Raw genomic sequence first — 24,070 nt, forward strand, 5'->3', positions numbered from 1 at the left:
TAAAGGAAAAGTTTGGATCTCTTAAATTCTTTCCAGTACTTTAATCTGATTGTTTCATGACTTACTCAGATAGAGTTATACTCCAAAGTTTAAAAGTGAGAATATTTTAATTTGACTGGGTTAAACACATATAAAACTTTGATACTGGGGAGCTGGAGAGATGGCTCAGTGGTTAAGAGCACTGTTTGCTCTTCCAGAGGTCCTGAGTTCAATTCCTAGCACCACATAGTGGCTCACAACCATCTATAATGTGATCTGACGCCCTCTTCTGGCATGCAAGTGTATATACAGATAGAGCACTCATACATAAAATAAATAAATCTTTAAAAAACACAAAACTTAGGTACTATTCTGTATATTTTCATACTATATTTGCTATATGAATATATAATCTATATATGCATGATGAAATTCTTCATAGTTTGTTACAAATGTATGTTGTGTTGCTTCTTGCTTCTGCTGGGAACTGTGTAGTCTCTCACCTCAGGCCCTATGCTTCCTCTCATGGAAACAGTACCAAAAAAGAGGCAGGGGATGTAATTTTTAATTTTTTTTTCAAGAAAAGAAAAATGATTTAATTCATAAAGAATGCATTCCACATAGTTTTTCTAATGCATATTTTTATGAATAAAAGTGCCTTACTCAGAGAGTTTGGAAAAGGCATAAACAAAAGAAGTTACAGTGTCAAATATTTTAGCCATTAAAGCATAAGTCAGCTGCAGTTCTTCAGTGAGATAGTGTCTCAGAGAAGAAAAGAGACCTTTGAAGTGATATTTATTTCAATGGACATGTTTTCCTCGCAGTCTGCTGAGACTCAGGCCTGATTTCCATTTTCACATTTCTAAATGGATAACGCCACTAAGAGTCAGCAGAAATATAAAATATTTTTGTTCTTTGCTTTCTACCAAGTGTTCTTTCTTTGTTATTGTTGGCAGGAATAGTTACATGTGGCCAGTTGAGTTGACTGAGTTACATGGTAGAATGAGAATGAATATAAAACCTTGTTTTCATTTCTAGAATCTGAAGGTAACTCACAGAAGGGTCTGCCTACTGTCTCATTGGAGACAGGGACATTGAATAACTTGGAGGCAGTAATAAAAATTAGCCTTAAGATAAAGAAAATGCAAGTGTGTATGTGCACATACACTAGCACAAGTGTGTGGATATATATATGTTTGTGTGTGTATAATATATATACATATATATTATACATATATGTTAGGGATAAGAGTGTGAGGAGATGCTACCACAGGCCCAAAGAAATTAAGTTATGTGAGCATTTTATAACTTATGCTGATGATTTTGAAAATTTAATAAACTATGAATGCTCTAGATAAATACATTATTAAAATTGACTGAAGCATAAAAATAAAAGTTGGATAGGCCTTAACCGTGAGTAAAATGAGAAAGCTGTTTTTAAAAAGTGATACTTCTCTAAAGGACTAAGTAGAGATGGTCTTGTGGACCAATGTTTCCAAACCCTTTAAGAATTATATCTATAGTATTAAATATATTAAAATAAATAGAAAACATGGGACAGTTTTATATGTTCGTGGAATTAGCAAAATAATTACACAGCCTAATAAAGATATCACAGGAGCAAACAAGAAATGATAAACCAGGTAGACTTTGCAGATAAACATGGAAAAACTAGGCACAAAACTACTAAAATGGGATCTAAACTATATGAAAGTCCAAAGTACAACTTAATTCAAAATTTCATAAGCTGGGCGTGGTGGCACATACCTTTAATCCCAGCACTTGGGAGAAAGAGGCAGGTGGATCGCTGTGAGTTTGAGGTTAGCCTGATCTACAAAGGCAGTCCAGGACAGCCAAGGCTACACAGAGAAACCCTGTCTTGAAAAACAAACAAACAACCCAACAACAACAAAAAATCAAAACGGAGACGGGGGAGGGTGGGTAATAGGAAAGAGACAAAAGTCAAGCCAGTATTGATCAACTGCAGTGTAGCTAAGGGTAAACATGCTTAGTGCTAGTAGTCACTGGAGATACGATGGCTCAAACTACAGAAGAGCCTGGTGTGGTGGCACGTGCCTCGAATGACAGCACTCAGAGCCTGGTGTGGTGGCACGTGCCTCTAATGTCAGCACTCAGGAACACATAGAGGCAGATGAGTGTCTGAGTTTGAGGCCAGCTGGTTCCAGGGATCCCGTCTTGAAAGAGAGAGGGAGGGAGGGAGGGAGGGAGGGAGACAGACAGACACTACAAAATAATCTAGCACATGTTTGTAAGAATGGCCTTCCAGAGAAGTGGACTGTTGGCTCCGATTCCGTAACGATTCTACTATTAGGGATTTATTAAAGGCATGTACTTCCCCTACAGCCCAACTACCCTACATAAGGGGAAAGGAGATTAAGGAGAATAAGAATGAAACTTTGTGAGTATCAGTTCCGCAGGGCAATTCCCCTAGCATAATTCTCAGGAGTCTAGCAGACCACCTGTCCGACGGAAGCAGCCACACTCCGTGGACTGAACCTGGAGGTCTCCACCAAGCTGGCCGCTGCTGCCAAATCCTCCCAACTCCCTGTGCTGTGGGCTAGAACCTCCGATTTCTCTCCAGTTCCTGTGTGTGTGTGTGTGTGTGTGTGTGTGTGTGTGTGTGTGTGTGTGTGTGTGTGTGTGAGTGAGAGAGAGAGAGAGAGAGAGAGAGAGAGAGAGAGAGAGAGAGAGAGACGATCTCGATCTCCCGCTCTTGCTCTCGAGTTCTATCTTTTGTCTTGGGCTGATCTTCCTCTTCCTCTGACTCTATTTAAGATCTTTATCAGTTTGTAGAGACAAAATCTCAGTGGGGTCAAGCTTCCCAGGACCATTTTCGCTTTGGGCCCAAACTAAGGCAAAGTTACATTCTCTTCACAATGGATACTACCAGTAACTAAGTTAAAAGTTTGAAATTTGGTTTTTTAAATATATACTATTTTTTGTTGTTGAGACCTTCTATTTTGCATTTATTTCAAGACAGTTGGCCGTTGATTCTTTCAATTTTTTTTTATAATAACTGCTTTAAAGTCTTTGTGTTGGTAACCATGAATCATTTTCCCCAGGATGAATTACATTCATGATTTTGCCGTATGCCAGCTCAATGTTGCGGCTTGTGTCAAGCTCTTTGAGGGAGGTCCCTGGGGCTATGGCTTCATTAGTGGATTATTACCTAGCTTGCATGAAGCGGTATAAAGTGGGTATAGTAGCACATGCACTCCAAGTACTCCAAGCACTTGAGAGATAAATATAGGAGGATTATAAGTTAAAAATCATCCTTGGCTACATAGCAAGTTTGAGGCCAGCCCATGCTATACATAACCTGTTTGTTTATAAGTAAATAACTACATTTGTTTTATATCCTGGGTCTAAAAATGCTTAGGACTAGAAGTGTTTTTGAGAACTTTGAAAACTTTGGATTGTTTGCATATACCCATAGTAAGATATCTTAGGGTACAGCTAAAGTCTAAATGTAAACATTTATGTTTCATCTATGTCTTACATGTATATAATAAAGGTAATCATATGCAGTATTCTTAGTATTCTTGACTGTGGCTTACTACATGAGGCCGTGTGTGGACTTTACTGCTTGGTGTGTCATATCTATACTTAGAAAGTTCCAAATTTTGGAGGACTTTGGATTTTTTCTCTTAGATATGTTAACTGCATCAGTCCCATTTTCAAAGCCTGTGTAAATCTGTCATATACACATGACATGCTGGGAAATGCTCTGTCTATTGCTTCAGCTCTGAAAGTCTTTTATACACCAGTTAAAGGAGTAGGTCCTTACCTGGACAGTCCAAGTTTAGCCCAGGACTTCAAAAACAAGTCAGTTTTCCAGACTTTCGTGCTCCTTACTATCTTTTTGTTCTTGGATGTCTCCTATCTCATCCTCTTGTCCTTTCTTTCGGGAGAGGACACCCTGAATGTAAGGTGTTCCCAGTTTTGCTATTTGTATAGCTTCATGGTCTTCACATTACCAGTTGGCTTCCTGCAGCTCCTTCATTTTCTCTGATTTAGGAGTTTCCATTTCTGTTCCTCAAGTCAGACTAGAGTACTTTTAGCAGTTTTCTCTGTGTCCCATCTCACTGTTCTAGCAGGATATTTGATCACACTGTGAGTCCCAAGATTGTGAACTGGAAAAAAAAAAAACAAAAACAAAAATCTGTTTGTTTTTTTTTGTGGTGTGGCTCAGCCCTAGCACACACCTTTAATTCAAGAGCTTTCTATAAACAGGATTAAATGAAGTCAACCATAGGTCAAGAGGTAGAGCAAGACACCAGGTGACAGGGAGTGAACATGTGAAAAACCCTTAGAGAGGGAAAAGAAGTCTCAGTGATGGATAGAGAGACTCACAGGAAATAGAAAGGAGGGGCATTCAGTTTGAAGAATTTTTAAGACAGCATAGAGAAGGAGAGAGGGCCTTTTCCTTTTGGAACATCGGCTGAGAAGGAAGATCAGCCTCCTGAGCTAGCAGGCTTTCGCCCCAGTACCTGGCTTTCCAGTCTTTATTGGTAAAATTGAACATTTGCGATTTCATTTAAAAAAAAAAAAACACTGTTCTGGCTGTGTATTTTTTATGGTGGAGGTTCCAAAGAAACAAATGGGAAAGTAAAACTTGGAAATTAATGACACCTTGAGTTCCAGAAACCCAGTAGCTGTTCCAATGCATTCTACCCGGATTTTATGGTTTCACTTAGCGGGAGGTTTAGGGTGTGTATATTAAGTGTTCTCCATCTTACCTGGAACCAGCTTCTGAATTGACTTTTAAGAAAACACCTGTGCCAGGCGTGGTGGCACACACCTTTAATCCCAGCACCTGGGAGGCAGGGGCAGCCTCCCGAGTGCTAGGACCAGGACAGTCAAGACTACACAGAGAAATCCTGTCTCAAAAAACAGAAAGGAAGGAAGGAAGGAAGGAAAGAAAGAAAGAAAGAAAGAAAGAAAAAACTGTGTCATGTGTGATGATGCACATCTGTAGTCCAAGCCACTCCAGAGGCTGAGATAGGAAGATTGTGAGTTCAAGGCCAGCCTAGGGGCCATAACAAGATGATAACATCTTGTCTATTAGAGAGGAATGGAACCCTTAGAATATGGGATCTGGAGCATATTGTCATCATCCCTTCTGCTTTGACCTGAGACTAGTCCTATTATAAGGTTTAGTTCGAATCATAATTACCTTGCACACACAAAAAAGTCATACTTAGATTCCCATTGTCTCTAGGATCAAGTACAGACTCATTTCAGTACCCAAAATCTCCAAGCTTTCATAGCTCATCTTCCAGGCAACAGGGATACTTGCTGGTGTTTAGTTATCCTATTATACGTAATTGTTTGTCTATTTCTCGGCCCATGGTAATTTCTGAACATTAATATTCCTTCCTCCTCAAATTCTACCCCTCCCTTTCTTCCTCCCCACTGTGTGTGCATGCATGTGAGCACATGAAATGCTATGATACATGGGTAGAGGTCAGAAGGCAGTTCTCTCCTTCCATATGTGTTCTAGGGATTGAACATGGGTTGTCAGGTTTAACAGCAAGCGCCTTACTAGCTGAGCCTTCTTGCTGACCCATTTGGACTTTTTATTGCTAGTTGTACAGACTTCGTCTTAGGACTGTTTTTATGTATGGAGATAGAGGGATTGTATCTCACTTAGGCTAGTGAGCTCCTGATACTGCAGATTGGTGTCGCTTTTAGTGGCTGTCATGTACTTTTTCATTTATCCCTTATAACTCTGAAATATTGTAAATTTTATTCCTATGAAAATTCTGAGTTTGTAAAATTAAGATTCCCTTCACTTTTCTACAATAGCCATGAGTTTCTTGAGTGCAGGAATTGAATTTTCTGTCATCAGCTCTCGACTAGATATTAGCATCTCAGTGAACCTCAGTGCAGTAACTCCTTTTCTTCTCTCCGCAGTATCTCGGCCATGTAGAAGTTGATGAGTCAAGAGGAATGCACATCTGTGAAGATGCTGTAAAAAGACTGAAAGCTGTACGTATTTGGTGGTTGCTAATATTGATCTATATGCTGTCAGTGTTCTATTACAAGATTGTGCTCACTGAATTTTAGCCACCCAGTATCCACTAAGAACAGTGTGTTCTCCCAAGGCAAAAAATGTGGGTTTACTGAAAAAAAAGAACATCTCATTTGCTCCATCTAAAAGTACAGATCATAAAGATCAACCTTTTTGCTCCTACATTATCAAAAATATGCTCTTAAGAAACAAGTAGTTATGAAAGCTGACAGAAAATAATATTCTAAAACCAGCCCAGAAATGGTGCAGTTAGTGACTTCTGATACCTGGATTCTAGACTATTAATTTTAAATCTATAAGAAACAGCTTCCGTGGGACAAGAGTAGAAAATGCCTGTGTGAGGCCTGAGGAAGTTTACTTTGGGAGGGCCTTCTCATCTGCACCCCCACGTCCATCTTTCTGTATCCCTCTGACACAAACAACCTACTTTCTCTTCCTTTTCCGTAAACTCAAAATGTTTAACTCCTTTTCAGGATAAGTGATGCTTTCTTTGCCTGTTACACCATAGAATACATCCTATGTTTATCCTTTGTATTTATTAAGGTAGACCAAGTATTCAGAGTTGTTAAAGGATCAGACTGGAGTGCCAGTTTCCTATTTCCACTGTGTCTAAGGACTGTCCATGCCTCTTCAAGCCCTCCTCACAGCCTTCCTTCTCCCAGTGTGCAGCCGTTCCCCACTGTGCTGGGGAAGCTTGAAGCATTGCTTCTGCATGTGCCTATCCCCAAACAGCATTAAATTCATGTTACTTGGGTTTGCTAGTATAAGTTTGGCTACTAATGAGTGCTTTTTATTTTTCAATTTGCTTAATAACCAAAACTTTTCTGCTTTATTGATATAGTTTATGTTACCTCTATATATTCCCTCAGTATAAAACATGTAAAATTTGAAAATATATCAAGAGGTAGATTTTATTTTTGCAATAAATGCCTGAATCTGTTGTAGAAAGAAAAGTACAAAAATAATTGTTTGTAGAACACAAAACATAGCAACTCAGCCAGGTGTGGTGGTGCACACCTTTAATCCCAGCACTCGGGAGGCAGAGGCAGGTGGGTCGCTGTGAGTTTGAGGCCAGCTGGTCTACAAAGTCCAGGATAGCCAGGCCTACACAGAGAAACCCTGTCTCAAAAACAAAAAACAAAACATAGCAACTCTGTACAAATGGTACATGTACTCAACACTTTTACCTTAGATTTTGGACATTTAAATACTTAAATGATAGAAGCCCAGAAAGTTTCCTTGAATTCATTAATGCTAAGAGGACTTTAAGTCTGGGTCCTGTGGTTCATGAAACTAGTTGCAGATTTGCTTTCTGATATGATTATTCCCTAATAAAATATAGACTCAGCCAAGTGTGGTGGTGCACCTCAGGAAGACAGAGACAGGCAGGTTGCTGTGAATTCAAGGCTGACCTGGTCTACTAAGCGAGTGCAGGACAGCCATGGCTATGCAGAGAAACCCTGTCTCAAAAAAGAAACAAACAGGGCTACTGAGGAATGAGCCTCTAGCACATCATTTAATTCAGAAATAGTCAGTCCTCTTTTTCCATGCTGAGTATCAAACCTAGGGCCTCACATGACTGAACAAAGCCACACCTGTAGCACTACTGTCTAGTCGTCTTCTTAAACGTTGGTGTCTTGTCTGTTTATTTGCATTTTTGAGACAGGCTCAGCTCCCAGCACATTATCCTCCTCAGCCTCCTGGGTGCTAGGATTACAGGCAGCTGTCACTTCATCTGGATCTTAACTTTTCTAAAAAATTAGAAACAGCTCTTTATTGTGTAGGAAAATATGTTTATCGTCTAAGCTACAGATGAAGCTAAGATTTATAAGCAGAGGCCAGAAAGATGGTTCTGTGGTTAAGAACACTGTCTGCTGTTCCAAAGAACCGAGGTTCAATTTCCAGCACCTACATGGTGGTTCCCAACCATCTGTAACTCCACTTCCAGGGAATTTGACTCCTCCTTCCGGCCTCTCAAGAGCACAGACACACATGCGGACAGAGTACCCATGCACATAAAATAAATTAATTAATATTTTTGGCCTGGAGAGATGGCTCAGAGATTAAGAGCACCACTGGCTGCTCTTTCAGAGATCCTGAGTTCAATTCTCAGCAACCACATGGTGGCTCACAATCATCTATAATGAGATTTGGTGCCCTCTTCTGACGTGCAGGCAGAATACTCTATGAATAAATGAATGAATAAATAAATACATTTTAAATTTAATTTTTAAAATAGTTATTAAACAAAACAAGATCTCTTCCAATTCCAGATGTAGCCAGTATTTAAATGTCTAGTTTGTTGTTGCTTCTGTTGGGGTTTTTGGCTTTTTTAGACAGGGCCTCTGCCTCCCACATACTGGAAGTACATGTACAAGCCACTCACTCTGCTCACCACCTAATTTAAATCTAACTTTTTTTGTTGAGTACATTTTTTTGTTTTATTTCACCTTTTAAAAAACAATATTATTATTTGAAGCCTACGACTGTTTAGATAACATTTAATGTGCTTTTTATATTCACCATAAATATAACCTAAATTTGCAATTTAAAAATTATAGTTATCCAGGGCAGGGACATGGCTTGTTGAAGAGCTTGCCATACAAGCATGAAGACCTCAGTTTAGATTTCCCAGCACCTATGTTAAAAACAAAAACAAAACAAAACAGTTGGTTACAAAACATAAGGCCATAATCCCTGAACTGGGGAAGTGAAGACAAAGACCTCTAAGGCTCAGTGGCCAGCCAGTCTAGGTGAATTAGTGCACTTCAGGTTCAGAGAAACCCTACCTCAAAAAATAGCATGGAACAATTGAGGAACACTGCATCATCCTCTGGAATATCCAGGCAACTTAGGACAGTTACACAGACTTACATTGACAAATGTGTTTTAAAAATCAGTTAGATACTGAGTATTGGGCAACCCTCTGTTTATTCTGCTCAGTCAGACTTCACTTTCTAAGCCAGGCAGTGGTGGCTCACACCTTTAATTCCAGCACACAGGAGCCAGAGGCAGGTGGATCTCTGAATTTGAGGTCATTCTAATCTACAGAACCAGTTTCAGGACAGCCAGGGCTACACAGAGAAACCCTGTCTCAAAAACCAAAACCAACCAACAAAACAAGGACGTGACTGTTACGTAGATAAGGTGCTTAGTGCTATAGTGAAAACCGTGCCAGAAGTGGAAAAGTCTCTAGGGCATTGCCTCATGAGGCCACAGTTCTCCGTGATTTTGCTTTTGTCTTCCTTTCATATTTTCATTGTAGAATTATTAGGTACATTTTTTCTTTGATAACATTCTTTTAACAGATATCTATCTAGGATCTACAGCCTGCTGTGCCTTATTCTTCTATTGTACTAAATGCTATATCACGAGTATTTTTGTTGTTGTTGTTGTTAGCATAAAGATCTTAAAGTTTCCTGAAAGAACTTTAAATAAATGGGAACAAGTTATAGGAGTGCATAAAGCTATAAAGAATTAAATAAACAAAATACCTTTGGAATCTGTTTGTGTGGCAAAGCTTTAAAATAGGAAGAATTACATAACTCAGATACCACTTAAGCAGCAAAAAGGTATTTTATGACCTATAAACCAAAAATTTTATTTCTAGTAGTTTTAACTGCAAGAAATTGAAAATTACTTGCAAGTATATTGTATGGAGACCTTTCCCCACATGATCCCTTGTAATTTAGAATTACTTTAACTACTGTTAGAAGTCTTTGGCAAAGTTGACATTCTCAAGTGAAGAAAGTAGCTTTGGGATAGTTTTAAAATGTGTTTCTGAGACCATTTCTTACCCTCATGTATATAAAGTAACAATTATTTTTACTTCATTTATTTTGTGACATAATTCACTAATTAGCTACTATAGAATTTAGATTGTATAGATTAAATTTTAGAAACAACTTCTACTTTAGTTGTGTTGCTTATATGTTACAGGGTGATAAATATTGTCACATAGCAGCAAGTTCTATAACCATTGTATCAGGCTTTGCCTTGCTTCCCTGTGATCCAAAATGCCTTTCATTGCAGACAGTTAATTCATCCCCTTGTCTTCTGAGTGTCTCTTCCTCTGCCTTGGTTTTAGATTATATAACTAGCTCCTAGTATGTTGGGGTTTTTATTCATTATTTGATATATTTGTTTTAATATATGTTCTTATTTTAGCAGGTAAAAGAATCATAATTTGTTTTTTTAAGAACATTAATATTCTCTAATCTAATATCTTTTATGCATTTTGCATGTCACCTTTTTTCATTAACATCTGGGGTCTTTTATGAAAAAAAGGAAAAAAATCCTATCTTTAACAAGAGCTTTTCTAGAAGCTGAATAAAATATTAACTGTCGCCTCCCCACCCTGTGAGAATGGTGATCTATAACTTTGGCTGCATTCTTGAAAGCTGATTGTTACTCAATAGTCTAACAAAACTAGGGCCATCAAATTTGGCAGCAGAAATAATTTTAGTCTTGGTGTAACAGCTACTTGAATCAGCTCCAGATTAGAGTATTTTGTGGAAATATTTGATGTCATTTGTGACTTTCAAAACTTAGGGGGAAGTGTTCGTAAACTGGGAGACTCAGATTTCAGAATAGTTGTCCTTTACCAGACATTTTTGCAGCAACAAACATTGATTATAAAAAATAAGGATTAAAAGTATAGCTCAGCGCTAAAGTAAAATATAAAGCTGGGTTGGGAAAATCAGAACCTATCTACTTTGATAAGTTCTTCAAATTTTAGTTAATAATCAACTTGTGTAAATGATGCTTAAAAATTGATGGTAGCTAGTCGTGGTAGCGAACCCCTTTAATCCTAGCACCCAGAAGGCAGAGGCAGATTTCTATGAGTTTCAGGCCAGCCTGATCTACATAGTGAGTTCAGGCTACATAGTAAGACCCTGTCTCAACAAACCAAACCAAACTGATGATAGGACCATAGATTATTATGGCCTCCTTGTCCTGATAGTTGATAGCAGTGTGGTTGTTATCAATGCAAGATTCTTTGCTTTAAAAGAACAGTTAGGAGGCTGAAGAGATGGCTCAGTGGTTAAGAGCACTGCCTGCTCTTCTAAAGGTCCTGAGTTCAAGTCCCAGCAACCACATGATGGCTCACAATTATCTACAATAAAATCTGGTGTCCTCTTCTGGCCAGCAGATATTACATGCAGGCAGAACACTATATACATAATAAACAAATAAGTCTTTAAAAGAACAGTTATAAAGAAAACAAAACCCTGTTGCTTAAATTCCATTTGTGACCATTGTACATAGTTTGGTTCTTAAATATTTTTTTCTGTGCCCCCAGTGTAAGCATTAGCCTTAGATCCTTCATAAATGATTTATTGTGACCTGGACTAGATCCTGCTGTTTCTCAGTGTGTGTTGTAGAACTGATGAGTACACACAGACAGACTGATACTAATAGATGTGGGCTACCAGTGACTACACTTCCAGATTTCGAAAAGGTGTGGCAAGAGCTGTTGATGTATGTTCATGATTTAACTTTATAGGTTGCCAGTTTTGTTGTGTTTTGTTATGTTTTGCAGTGCCAGGGCATCAAACTCAGGCCCTTACACACAGCGCAGAAGTGTGCTTTACCAACAAGTTGGTTGTTTGCTTTTGATTTGGAATCTCACTCTGAAGGCCAGGCTGACCTGGAGCGGCTTCTCAGGCTCCTGTTGTATTTTTATTTCTTGAAAAGGCAAGCTTTCACTAATGATGACCCTGAACTGCTGGGCTCAGATAGCCCTGCCTCAGCTTCCTAAGGAGCTAGGATGATGGGCACACGCCACCACATTTGACTACCATTGATTTTAAGTAGAAAATTGTATGTAAAGCTAAGCTTTTATTTGTTACCATTATGTATTTTAAATGTAAAGTCATGCCTAACTAGTATGTCCTAATCTTTTTCTCTGCTGCCAAATTTGGATAATCTCTGTAGGAGAAATAGAGATTACTAAATTATGTATTTTGTACTGCATGGATATATGCTCTGAATTCCTCTCTTTCCGTGGATTCTTAGGTCTTACAGTGTGTTTCCCTGCATTTTCACGCACCTTTCCTTCTTCCCTGTCATTCCTGGTATGGATAACTCTTTAAAATTCTCAACCCCTCCCTTCTCCCACTTTTCCTTCTCCTCTTCTTCTGTATGTGCTTAATTGTTGTGAAACCCTGGAGCATTTAGCCTATACAATAATAGCACTCGACTTGTCCCCCTGTTCCTCCAGGAAAGGAAGTTCTTCAAAGGCTTCTTTGGAAAAGTAAGTTCGATGCCATGATTGTGCTTATTCATATAAGGAGTTACACCCCAGCATAGCATTGACATGCTAACAGAATAAACCTTGATTTCTATACAAAACAGAAATAGATTTAACAGTATATGAAAAGCAATGCATTAGTTGCTGACTATGGTATTACCTGTTTGATACAAAATCTCATTTCTAAGAAAGCCCAATAAATGAATCAAGTAAGGTTTTTTTTTTTTAATGATCTCTTTAGCAGCTGCTATTAGATAAACTCTATTTGATCTTTCAAAACTATTTTGTTAGTATATTCACTATATTCTACTGGTAGATTTTAGTTAGGGCCCAAGACTGACAGAAATAGAAGTATTAGATTCAGGAAAAAAATTAAGGTACTTCAAAATTTACATTCAATGCTATTACTTTTTATTTTAAATTTAAATTTAAGTTAAATTTCAGGGGAATAAATACAAGTACATAAACTTACCTTTGAAGATTCTGCTATGATCTTTAACCTGTATTGCTGATCTAAGAGATTCAGTTGTAATTAATAGCCTACCAAAATCTGCTGCATGGATGCCCTTTAAATAGTTACTCTGTTCATTTTCTAGTAGTGCATGATCAGTGCTCAGATCTCCAGAAGTAGCAGTCCCTCCAGAGTCGAGGGTTTGTCCAGCATTAGCATGCACCAGGTCCACAGTTCCATCTCCAACACTGGAACACAGTAAAAGAGGCTAGAAAGATGGCCCAGTGTTCAGAGCACTTGCTGCTCTTAGAGTGGATCTTAGTTCACTTCCCAGCAGCTACTTGGGTAGCTCACAACCAGTGTCTAGAGGTCAGCCTAATCTAGACAACCCCTCAAGTAGACTCTCTTCCTGAGTGCTTTCAGATCCTAACTCACAATCCCAAACTTACATGACATATGAAAATTATAAATCAATTTATTCTTAAATAACATGGAATTATTATTCTTCCTTATACTGTGAGGAGGTTGAGGTATCAGAGGTCAGGTGGCCTCCCTAATCCCAAATACAATAAGCAATAAGAATTTGGATTTGAACCTAGATAATCTGTCTCCAGAGTCTATACCTTTAAACACTGTGCTGTACAGTCACTTTTGTTTTTTTTATTTTCTTTTGCGGTGATGGGGTTGCACATGCCAGGCCAGTGCTCTAGTGAACTGTATCCACAGCCCTCTTTTTACTTTTTGTGTTGAGGCATGATCTTATTAATTTGCTGGCCTTAAATTCCTAAATAGCTGGGATTACAGGCCTGTGCTGCCAGGCTTCCATTCTCCTGGGGATGGGGATTGGGGAGGCGGATAGGATGGTAGAGGGTTTTTCTTTTGGGGTTTTGAGACAGGGTCTCATGCATCCTAGAGTGGCCTAGAACTTGCTTTCCAGCTGAGGATCACCTGAACCTCTGATTCTCCTGCCTCTAGGAGTGCTGGGGTTACAGGGGTGTACCACTTTGCCTAGTGCTACAAAACCAGAGTGTCTCACATGTTAGGCAAGCACTCAGCCAGCTGAGCTACATCTCTAGCCATCCGACTTCACTTTAAAGATTAATAGTTATCTTTGGATTTTATTTCTGTTAAACTACTTTTTTATTATAGTTTTCAAAAAGTGTTTTTCTCAGTGGTTTAAACTTGCTCGTGGAAGCCAGGGCGTAGAGCATGATTGGCAAGCAGTATGCCCCTGAGCCTAAGCTACATCTCTCTCTTTCCTCCTTCTCCTCTTCCTCCCCCCCCCCTCCCCATTCTGAGACAGCAGTTGTCAGCTAATCTTTAAACACCTTAAAGCCGACTCTTCCACTCATGATGCTCCTGCCTTCTGCACATCACCATGCCCAGCCTCAACACTTCATTTTAGCTTAGAGATTTCTGTTTGTTTGTTTATTGGGTAAGTCTTTATTTTGTAGCCCAGGCTGGCCCTGAGATCCACCTGCTGCTGCCTCCTGAGTTCTGGGATTAAAGACATTGTGCCATCACACTCAGTTATTTGGAATTTTTTTTCAATAGTAAATAACCAAGTGTTGTGCACACCTGTAATTCTAGCCCTTGAGAAGCTGGGTCAGGAGAATTGCCATAAGCTTAAGTCCAGCCTGGGCCACATAGTGAGTTCTGAACTAGCTAAGATTACAACAGCAAGGCACGGCTGCAAAAATACAAGTCAATCAATCCTACTAGTGACTTTTACTCCCACTGTATTTTCTTTAAAAAACACTAAACAATCTTAGCATGACAGCCATGAACATATATGACTGTAAGAAAATTTTTTTTTTTAAAGAATTGTTTCATGGGCTAGAGAGAGATGGCTCAGCAGCTAAGAGCATTTGTTGTCTGAAGGACCTGGGTTCAGTTCCCTGTACCCACATCATAGCTCACAACTGTCTGAAACTCCAGTTCCACAGGATCTGACACCCTGGCCTATAATGGTACACAGACAGACATGCAGGCAAAACACTCAATATGCCTTAAATAAAGATAAGCCTTTCAAGTTTTTCAGTGATTTTAGAGGGCATCCTGGTCTATATGGTGAGTTCTAGGAGAGCCAAAGTTATATAATAGACTGTGCTTCTAAATAAATAATTTTTATGTTATAGAGACGGACCTTTTTGCAGCAGAACAATTTTGTTATACAACTTATAAAATTACAGTAACTATTTTCACTCAATGAGTTCAGGAAAAGAAAGAAGACAAAAAGCATTAAAACATCACCAGGAATGTGCTTTAATTGAAACATTTTTAAAAACGTTTGAGCCTTTTGGGCTTTCCAGCTGTTATCAATCTTCTCTTCCCTACATTAAGCTCTAAGAAATAGGATAAAAAGATGTATGTGATGATTTTGCTAGCTGAGCTATTGTTTAATGAAAGCTGAAAACAAATGTTTTAACTTTTTTATTACATGGAGAGTGAGTGTATGTGTGCGTGTGCATGTGTGCCATGGTGCACATACAGAGTCAGAGGATGGTTCTCCTTCCACCATGTGGGCCTCAGGTCATCAGGCTTGGCAGCAGGTGCCTTAATATGCTAAGCCACCTCATCAACCCTAAAAATGAATCCTACACAGTAATATTTGATGGGCCACACATGTTGGCACACGGGTTAGCCTGTCTGTTTAGGAGACTGAGGTAAGATGATCGCAAAATTCATCATTTTAGCAAGACCTTGACTCAGCCTAAAAATGGAAATAGGTAGTGGGTATGTCACCCTGTCCCAGACAGCTCTCAGCAAGAGGCACAGTCTGACTCTCCTTCAAACGATGTTCATCTGGAGTATAGCAAATCATACACTCCGAGCTTTCCTTACATCGCTGCAGAAATACTTCTTACTTGTGGATTCTTCTCTGCGTGCAACTCTCCCTGCATGATGTCACCCAGTGTTGTGTTGTGCCCAACATTCTGAACTATATACTGGTATTTCTCTCATAGAAATGGGATAGCATAGGAGTCAAAGACAGGATCTGGAGCCACTTCCTTCATTCTGCCCAGAGACTTAGAAGCTTTGTGGTTAGTACCTACCTCAGCAGTGATGTCTTTACCAGGGAATCTTTTGGATCTTGTAGGTCATTGTACAGATGTTCCCTCTGTCCTTGTTTCTCTCATCTAATCCTACCTCTTTGTTAGTAATTCCTTAGGGGCTGGAGAGATGGCTCAGAGGTTAGGAGCACTGGCTGCTCTTCCAAAGGCCCTCGTTCAATTCCCAGCAGCCACATGGTGGCTTACAACCATCTATAATGAGATCTGGTGCCCTCTTCTGGCCTGCAAGCACACATGAAGGCAGAGTACTATGTAATTAATAAGTATTTAATTCCCTAAAGCCAGGCATGGTGGTACATGCCTTTAAATCCAGCACTCTCTGTGAATTCAAGGCCAGCCTGATCTACAAAGCGAGACCAGGACAGCCAGGACTATTACACAGAGAAACCCTGTCTTGAAAAACTAAAATAATAATAATAATAATAATAATAGTAGTAGTAGTAGTAGTAGTAGTTGTTGTTGTTGTTGTTGTTGTTGTTCCTTTAAAAATACCAGTAATGTGCCTATGTCAGGGCCTTTATATATGGAACATATACAGTATATATATTCATGACCACTTCTCTTTTTTCTTTGCTCAAAAGTTTCAACTAAATGAGGCATTTATTTACAGCTGTCTTAAAGTCCCACCCCCTTGTCTATACACATACTCCCTATTTCTTTACTAGCTTTATTTTCTATTATCTCATTTGTCATTCCATACACTTTACTTACTTGTTTATATGTCTCTTTATCACTGTAGCATAAGTTCTCTGGGGACACAGATCATCCTCACTCACTTTGTTAGTGGCAGGATCTTCAGTGCTTAGAGTACTATGTGGTTTTTAGTTTTCACTCTACAATATTTGAGTTTAGTGAATAAATAAATGGTATGCATACTCTCAAGTTCACTCTGTAACACAAAGAACCAGTCAGCATTAATGAAATATTACCAAATTGTTAACAGTAACAAATACTGCTAGAACACAAAGGAAATTAGAATGTGAGAAATTATAATGAAGGCTTTCTGGAGATAACACCTATGCCAAGATTTCAAACTGAGTTTTGGTTAACCAAGTTGGAAAAGAATGGGAACTTTTAATGAAACAGCCATTAGACATACAGCCAACCTCAAATCCGGGGGGTGTTGTCTTTCTGTCCCTTTACTGCTTTGAAGAAAATACACATATTGTTCGGTGTGGTCATTCTCCTCAGAAATTCAAATACTGAGTTATGGGCGTCAAGGCCTTTCTCTTGAAATTTTAAATAAAATTTAAAGCAACAACTGAACCCAAGTTCCTTGTAATAAGGTCTCTTATTATAAGGCATACTGCATCATGATTGCCTGGCTAATACATCATTATTACTCTGTGGTGATTGAGTTGTTTGTGAGAGTAGATGCTGCTTCTGGGGCCCTCATAACTATGCCACACTTGCTCCCCTGGGCCCTCATGGATTTCTTTACTTTGACTTTCATGAAAACGTCTGCTTACTCTTTTTACTCTTAGCTGTCACATGCTACCCAAGCCATCCTGTCTCTAAATGTCAATTCTGTGTATGGCAATGTGTGTTCTTATCTCATTACTGATCTGGGAATCATAGAATCTTAGATTTAGACAAAACCCTAAGATGTAAGTCACTGTCTGAAATATTGGATAGGTTATAAATATGGGGGGGGTACAGAATAATGAGTTGTCTTTCAAAAGATTCAGTTAATGACTACATTATAGAAAAATGTTCAGAGCATGGGCCCTATATTTGTCTTTCAAAATCAAGTTTTATTAGAATCATTCCATGCCCATTTGTTCACATGTTGTCAGCGGTTTTGTTTTGTGCTGCAATGACAGATGAGTAGTTGTCATGCAAATTACATGGCTGACAATGCCCAAAGTATTTGGTGTGTGGCCCCTCAGAGAGAAGGTGCCAGTCCCTGATTTAAACAGTTAAAAACCTATTCCTGTAATGTAACTCATTTCCTCTAGCTTAGCATCTTGCGTGAAGTGAAAGCAATGGAAGGTTCCTCTAGTCTACAAAGACCAGCCTGTTGTGTTCACTGGTTTTCACTTTATTTTAAAAATTATTTCTGCTTAATCACTCTGAAGGGCTAGGAATGTAGCTCAGTTTGTGGAGTGCCTGACTAGCATGCATAAGGTTCATCCCCAAGACGCCATACTCCAGATATAGTAGCACACTCCTGTAATCCCAGGAACTTAGGGCAAGAGAATCACAGGTTCAAGGCCAGCTGCTTCAAGGGTAGCAAGACCAAAGGAGTCTCTGTCTCCAAAATAGACAAACAAAAATTACAAAATGTCAGACAGGTGGTGAGGCCATTTCTTCCTCCTTCCTTGTCTTTGCTCCTCTTAGAGCTTCCAGCAGTGCCATGTTGGGCTAGGGTAACCAGAGGTTCACCACCTCTGTGGTCTGTCGCAGCCACTATGAGGAGGGTCTGGGGAAGAATTTGCCGATGTCCATGGGAAACAAGTGGTGGTTCCTAGCTATGGTGATTGTGAACTTTGGGTCCATATTTGCTGCTCCTTCCTTAGGGTAAGGTACCAGCTACTTAAAAAATAAGGATGTTTAGTCCATCCCTTTAACAGCATGAAGAATGTTTAAGAGATGTGATCTGAAAACTGGATTAAAACTCTTGAACTCTTATACTAGATACAATTGTAAACAAACTAGTGAAATAAATATTTAATGTCTCTTCTCTGAAAAAAAGAAATTATAAAATGTGTGGTTCTCTTACCTGCAGCAGGTTTCCCACAGTGGCTTTAGTAGTCTGTAATTGACTCACTACCTATAATATTTTTCTTTCAATGCCAGAGCCTGGTTACTAGCCATATGGGTTTAGATTAACAAAGAGTTTGAGGCTAGCCTACACTACATATTAAACTTTTGTCTCAAAATTTTTTAAGTTAAAATTTAAAAGATTTACTCAGAATAAAAGAAATTTAAAGCAGATAGTAATTTCTTAATTCCAAGGTGGGTATTTAAAAAGTAAAGTGGCTACTTGCAAGTCATACTTTACACTAGTTTTTTTTCACTTACAGGTTAACTTAAGCCTTCTGCTCAGATTTCACTAAATTCTTACTTACTAAAGTTCTCTCTGTGGTAGATCCATTTCCTTTCTTTGAAAAATAGGCAAATTTACTCTCTAGTGTGAAACTCTTCTTGACGTCAGCATTAACCAGTGAGTTCCACCTACAGTCTAGATGATCACCAAGGCAGACTGTGCTGTAACACAGCAGTGAGCCCGTCCCTAGGTTCTCACATGTGCATCACCACTCCACCACTCTCAGGTGTGCGCCCTACGGCTCCTGCTTGTTCTGAGTGCATTTTTCATTAGTAGGTCTGTTCTTCGACAACTTCATATATGCATGCAATGCACTCTGTTACTGTTTGCCCAGGTTCACTGAGTTCCCTCCCACTGCTGCCAACCCCTCCCCCACTTCTTCCTTACAGAGCTCTTTCCCACAATCGCAGCTCATCTTGTTTTGTATCCCAAAAGGACCGTGAGTTTGGAACTATTCATTGGAGCCTGATGGGTCACTAGTGGGTCCACAACTGGATACTATGCCTCCCCCAGAATCTGTTAGATTTTATTATATATATTATTTTAATATAAAACATTTTATGAAGGCATAAATGAAAAACAAGTGTTTCCATAACCATAAAATTGAGCCAAGAGTGAATTTCAAATAATCTCTGAATAGTGTTAGGAATCTAACATAGGGAGCAATTCTGAAATGACTTATTTCCCCACCTTCAATTGGCTAGCCTTGGCCTATCTATTGCTGCAAATGCTGAATGCTCCCGCGTATAGTAGTATAGCATATGAGTGATAAATCTGCAAATGAAAATACTAAGGACTTCCTATACACTTAGCAGCCTTCTGTGTCACTAGATAGCTGCCTCCTCTATTCCATACAGCAGATGGTTAGCAAATTCTTTGAACATAAAAAAGGAAGAAGCACTGTCCTTAACTTAGTGCAACTGACAGCACAACTTAAAAAAAAAAAACTTATAGTAATATAATGACAATTAGTGGCTACCATGTTACCTTTTTGCCTTTTTAAAAATTTCCAGGTACTGTGTATAATCTCTAATCCTTTTAACATATATGCCTATATGTTAGACACAAAGAAATAGAAACTATATCCCTTGCTTAGCTTTTAAATAGTAGCACTAAATTCAGACTTTTTGTTTGTTTGTTTGTTTCTAGAATTACTTGCAAATGTTTGTATTTTTTTCCCTTAATATGTGAGTACTCTTTCTGCATATACACCTCTATGCCAGAAGAGGGCATCAGATCACATTATAGATGGTTGTGAGCCACCATATTGTTGCTGACAATTGAACTCAGGACCTCTGGAAGAGCAGCAGCCAGTGCTCTCAACCACTGAGCCGCCATCTCTCCAGCCCTGAGTTTTTCACAATTCATAGGCATTCTGTGGTCCTCTGCCTGCCTTGTTGCTTCGTATATATCTCTTCTTTTTACAGAAAAGGTTTTTTTTTTAAGCATAGTCTTGCTGTGTATGCCTGCTGCCTTAACCTCTTTAGTGCTGAGATTACAAGCATGCAGCACCACGTCTAGTCTTATATTAAAGCCTGTTGTTGTTTTGTTTGTTTGTTTGTTTGTTTGTTTGTTTTGAAACAGAGAGCTGCTTGGTAGACCAGGCTAGCCTTGAAGTCACAGAAATCTGCCTGCCTCTGCCTCTCAAGTCCTGGGATCAGTGAGTGGCATGTGCTACCGCACTCAGCTAATAAAGCTTTTTAAAGATGTTTAATATTCATAGAATCTTCTTACTTTGTATTTACTTCTCGGCCTGTTCTAATCTAACTTTCATTTCACTATCAGTCAAGTCCTCCAGAGAAGCCAACCTGATAGGTGAACATGGGTACACATGTATGTACATGTGAGATAGATTAATTTAGGAGCTGGCTCATGAACTTACGCATGTGGTAAGTAAAGTTTGAGGCTAACAAGCTGGAAACTCAGGCAAGATTCCTGTGTTACAAACCCAAAGTAGCGCTTCTTTCTCAACTGATTGAACAGGACCTGCCCATATGTTAAAAGCTAATCTCTTTTACCTAAAGTCAGTTGTTTGTTTAGTGTGTATATGTATGTCCTTGCCCACCTGCCCTGCCCTGAGAGACCAGAAGCGGGTGTTGGGTCCTAGGTCTGCTGAAGCTGGAGGAAGAGGTGGCTCTGAGCTAGCTGACATGGTGTTTGTTTGTTTGTTTGTTTTAACAGGGTTTCTCTGTGTAGCCCTGACTTTCCTTGACCTCACTATGTAGACCAGGCTCACAAAGATCCACCTGCCTCTTCCTCCCAAGTGCTAGGACAGGCAAAATCAAGTGCTCTTACCACTAAGCCGTCTGTCCTGCCTTTGGTTGGCTGGTTTTTGGTTTTGGATTTTTGTTGTTGTTGTTGTTGTTGTTGTTGTTGTTGTTGTTGTTGTTGTTTTAAAATGGAGTCTTCCTTGTACATTGGGCTGGCCTAGAATTTATTATGTAATCTATCTGGCTCCAACACATGATGATCTTGCCTTAGGCAAGAGTGCTGGGATTATAGGTGTGCCTCACCACAGCAACTTTTAGACTAGTGTTTGATTACTAGCCATATTGACACGTAAAATTTACGTCATATTTGACATTGAGCCATCCATTACTTTTAAAACTCTTCTCCTTTAATTTTAATTATATTTATCTCCCATTGTTCTGTACTATTGACTATATTCCTTCTCTGATATTTCAAGGAATTGCTTATCTCTCCAAACTCTTTAATTATTGATAGTCTCTGATGTCTTTTCCCTTTCTGTTGCCCATTGATGTCTCCCAATCTAGAATTCTATCTTTAGAATTATCACTTGGTGCTGGGTCAATAGGGCTGTTCTTCCAGAGGTTCTTAGTTCAATTCCCAGCACCCACATGGCAGCTCATAACCATCATAACTGAGCCCATGGGATCCAGTGCCCTCTTCTGGCTTATACTTGGACAAAATTCCCATGTACATAAAATACATAAATAAATAACTCTTAAAAAGAAAAAGAAGTATCTTTTAGCAGGTGTGGTGGCATACTCCTTTACCCCAAGCACTTGGGAGGCAGAGAACAGGAAGATTTCTGTGTGTTAGAGGACAGCCAGGGCTGTATAGAAAGACCTTGTCCACCCCCCCCCAAATTATCTTTTTAGCTTCAGTCCTGTATATTCAGTTGTTAGCAGAACCCCAATGAGACCTCCTCTAAAATGTATTTTACATCTCTTCTCTGTCTTAGCCAGAGTTAATTCTGTCACTCGGTGACACAAGACAGGAACCCATCCCCTCCCTATACTGTGTAAAATCTTCTTTCCTATCTCAACCAAGATAGCTCAACCCTGGTTTTCTCCCACCTGGAATCTTGCTTGTTGATCTCTCTCTGACCTCATGCACACTGCTGCAAAGTGATGTTTCAGAATGCAAATCTAGGGGCTGGAGAGATGACTCAGTAATTAAGAGAGGAACCAAGTTCAGTCCTCAGTGCCCACGCAAGACAGTTCCCAGCCACCTATAACTACAGCTCCAGAGGCTCCAGCACCACCTTCTAACATCCACAAACACATGCACAGACATAGATGTGATTAAAAATAAGAATTAATTTTTAAAATGCAAATCTAGCACCGACGAAATAGCTCAGTGGGTAAAGGCTCTTGCTGCCAAGCCTGGTAACCTGAGTTTAATCTCCTGTTTCCCTCCAGCAGAGGGAAAGAGCTGACTCTGGCAAGTGGTCCTCGCTGCACACACTCAACCAGATGTGATAATAAGACTAGAAATACAAATGATTTTTGATGTGTTTAATTCTTCAGTAGCTTTCAACTGCCGTGGAATTAAGATCCAGTTCCCTAGATGGCACACAGGCCCTGCGTGATGAGGCCTTCACCCTGCTTCTCCCCTGCTGCTTCTTGCCCAGTCTACTTTGAACTGTACTGAAGTATTTTACAGGTCCCAGGCTTTACCATTTTCCTCGCTGTGTTGGGCTGCTGCCTTGTGTTTGTCATACCCGTGCCGTTTCTCTGCCTCCCTAACCCTATCTTAGGACATCCAGAGGAGCTCTCTTGGCTCTTAGTTCTGCCTTCTTGATACAGCTCTCCCCAGTCCCACAAACAGGTCTGTCTCTTTCTGCACTGTGTATCTTGTTTTCCACTCTCCTCTAGCACTTGTTACTGTGTTATTTATGTTTTCTTGAAGTAGCGCACTTCAGTGCTCTGGGAGGTCTTCGTGCAGTGGCAGTGTCTAACAGCTCACAGCCACCCATCTGCTACCACAGCCGGGAGTCCTGAGCTGGGGACATGGAAAGGAGAATGGCAGCTCTGTTATTCCTTGTCCTTCCAGAAGCTGCTGCTCCGGATTTAGCCCCAGATTCCATTTTGTCTGTACTTCTATGACAATCTGATATCCACTCCCAGCCTTTTGTCTATTTGTCTTAGTTTGCTTATATCTATAGACAAGTTAAGAAAGGACATTAAGTAATAGTACATTCCTTTATAGAGGAAATAAATTATCAGCTTGTTCTCAGTGATTCTTGTTTGCCATCCAAAAGAAAGATCTTTTGAAGAAAAGATGGTAGTAGTGGTACACGCCTTCAATCCCAGCACTAGGGAGGCAGAGGCAGGTGGATCCCTGTGAGTTCCAGGACAGCCTGGTCTCCAGAGCGAGTTCTAGGACATTCAGGGCTACATAGAGAAACCCTGTCTCAAAAAACAAAAACAAACCAAAAAAAAACAACCCTTATCTTCTTTGTAGTTTTTAAATCTTTCTATGTCCTAAAATGATTCCATGTATTTAATATTAAATTTAGAACCCAAGCTAGGGCTGGAGCGATGGCTCAGCAGTTGCTGCATTCAGTTCCCAGCACCCACATGACTGTTCACAACCATCTATAACGGTTGTCTAATGGGATGTGATTCCCTTTTGTGGTGTGCAAATATACATTCAGACAAACATCCACAGACATAAAATACACAAATAAATTTTCTTTAAAAACTAAGCTAAATTAGTGTTAATCTTGAGGGAGTAAATAATAGTTTTTTTTAAGGATTGCTCATAGGATAATGGCTGTTTCTTGCCACTTGAGCTGAAAATTTGAGGTGACCAAGGCTCACGGCAGCTTTCAGAGGCTAGCATACTGATGGAGGTTTATCTGTTACCGCGGTGCCTGTAGACGCTCCTTGTGGTGTAACTCCTTATGTATTTAATATTACCTAACTCTTCCTTTTCTCAACTGATTTTTTTTTAAGGGGTG

At 39.5% G+C, this 24,070-nt stretch overlaps 2 protein-coding genes across 13 annotated transcripts in view; one reads left to right on the top strand and one right to left on the bottom strand.

Annotated features, from left to right (window-relative positions):
* NUMB (NUMB endocytic adaptor protein) overlaps positions 1-24,070 on the top strand; it is a 109,378-nt gene that overhangs the window by 70,579 nt on the left and 14,729 nt on the right. For 9 of the 11 annotated variants that reach the window (XM_084792082.1, XM_084792079.1, XM_084792080.1 and 6 more), the window contains 2 exons: positions 5,917-5,991; positions 12,258-12,290. In XM_084792082.1, the coding sequence (XP_084648208.1) occupies positions 5,917-5,991; positions 12,258-12,290 (108 nt within the window). The remainder of the gene's footprint in view (positions 1-5,916; positions 5,992-12,257; positions 12,291-24,070) is intronic. The other 2 variants (XM_084792089.1, XM_084792081.1) reach the window with 1 other exon arrangement.
* The window catches only part of PAPLN (papilin, proteoglycan like sulfated glycoprotein), a 66,033-nt gene continuing 49,663 nt past the window's right edge, over positions 7,701-24,070 (bottom strand). Inside the window, exons 29-30 of one of the 2 annotated variants that reach the window (XR_014780986.1) lie at positions 15,795-16,701; positions 7,701-8,672 (exon numbers count right to left, since the gene is read on the bottom strand). The gene's annotated coding sequence lies outside the window, so the exon portion shown is untranslated. The remainder of the gene's footprint in view (positions 8,673-15,794; positions 16,702-24,070) is intronic. The other variant, XM_084792059.1, reaches the window with a different exon arrangement.

The sequence above is a fragment of the Acomys minous genome (genome assembly GCF_964271855.1).
Source record: "Acomys minous genome assembly, chromosome: 8".
Taxonomy (NCBI): Eukaryota; Metazoa; Chordata; class Mammalia; order Rodentia; family Muridae; genus Acomys; species Acomys minous.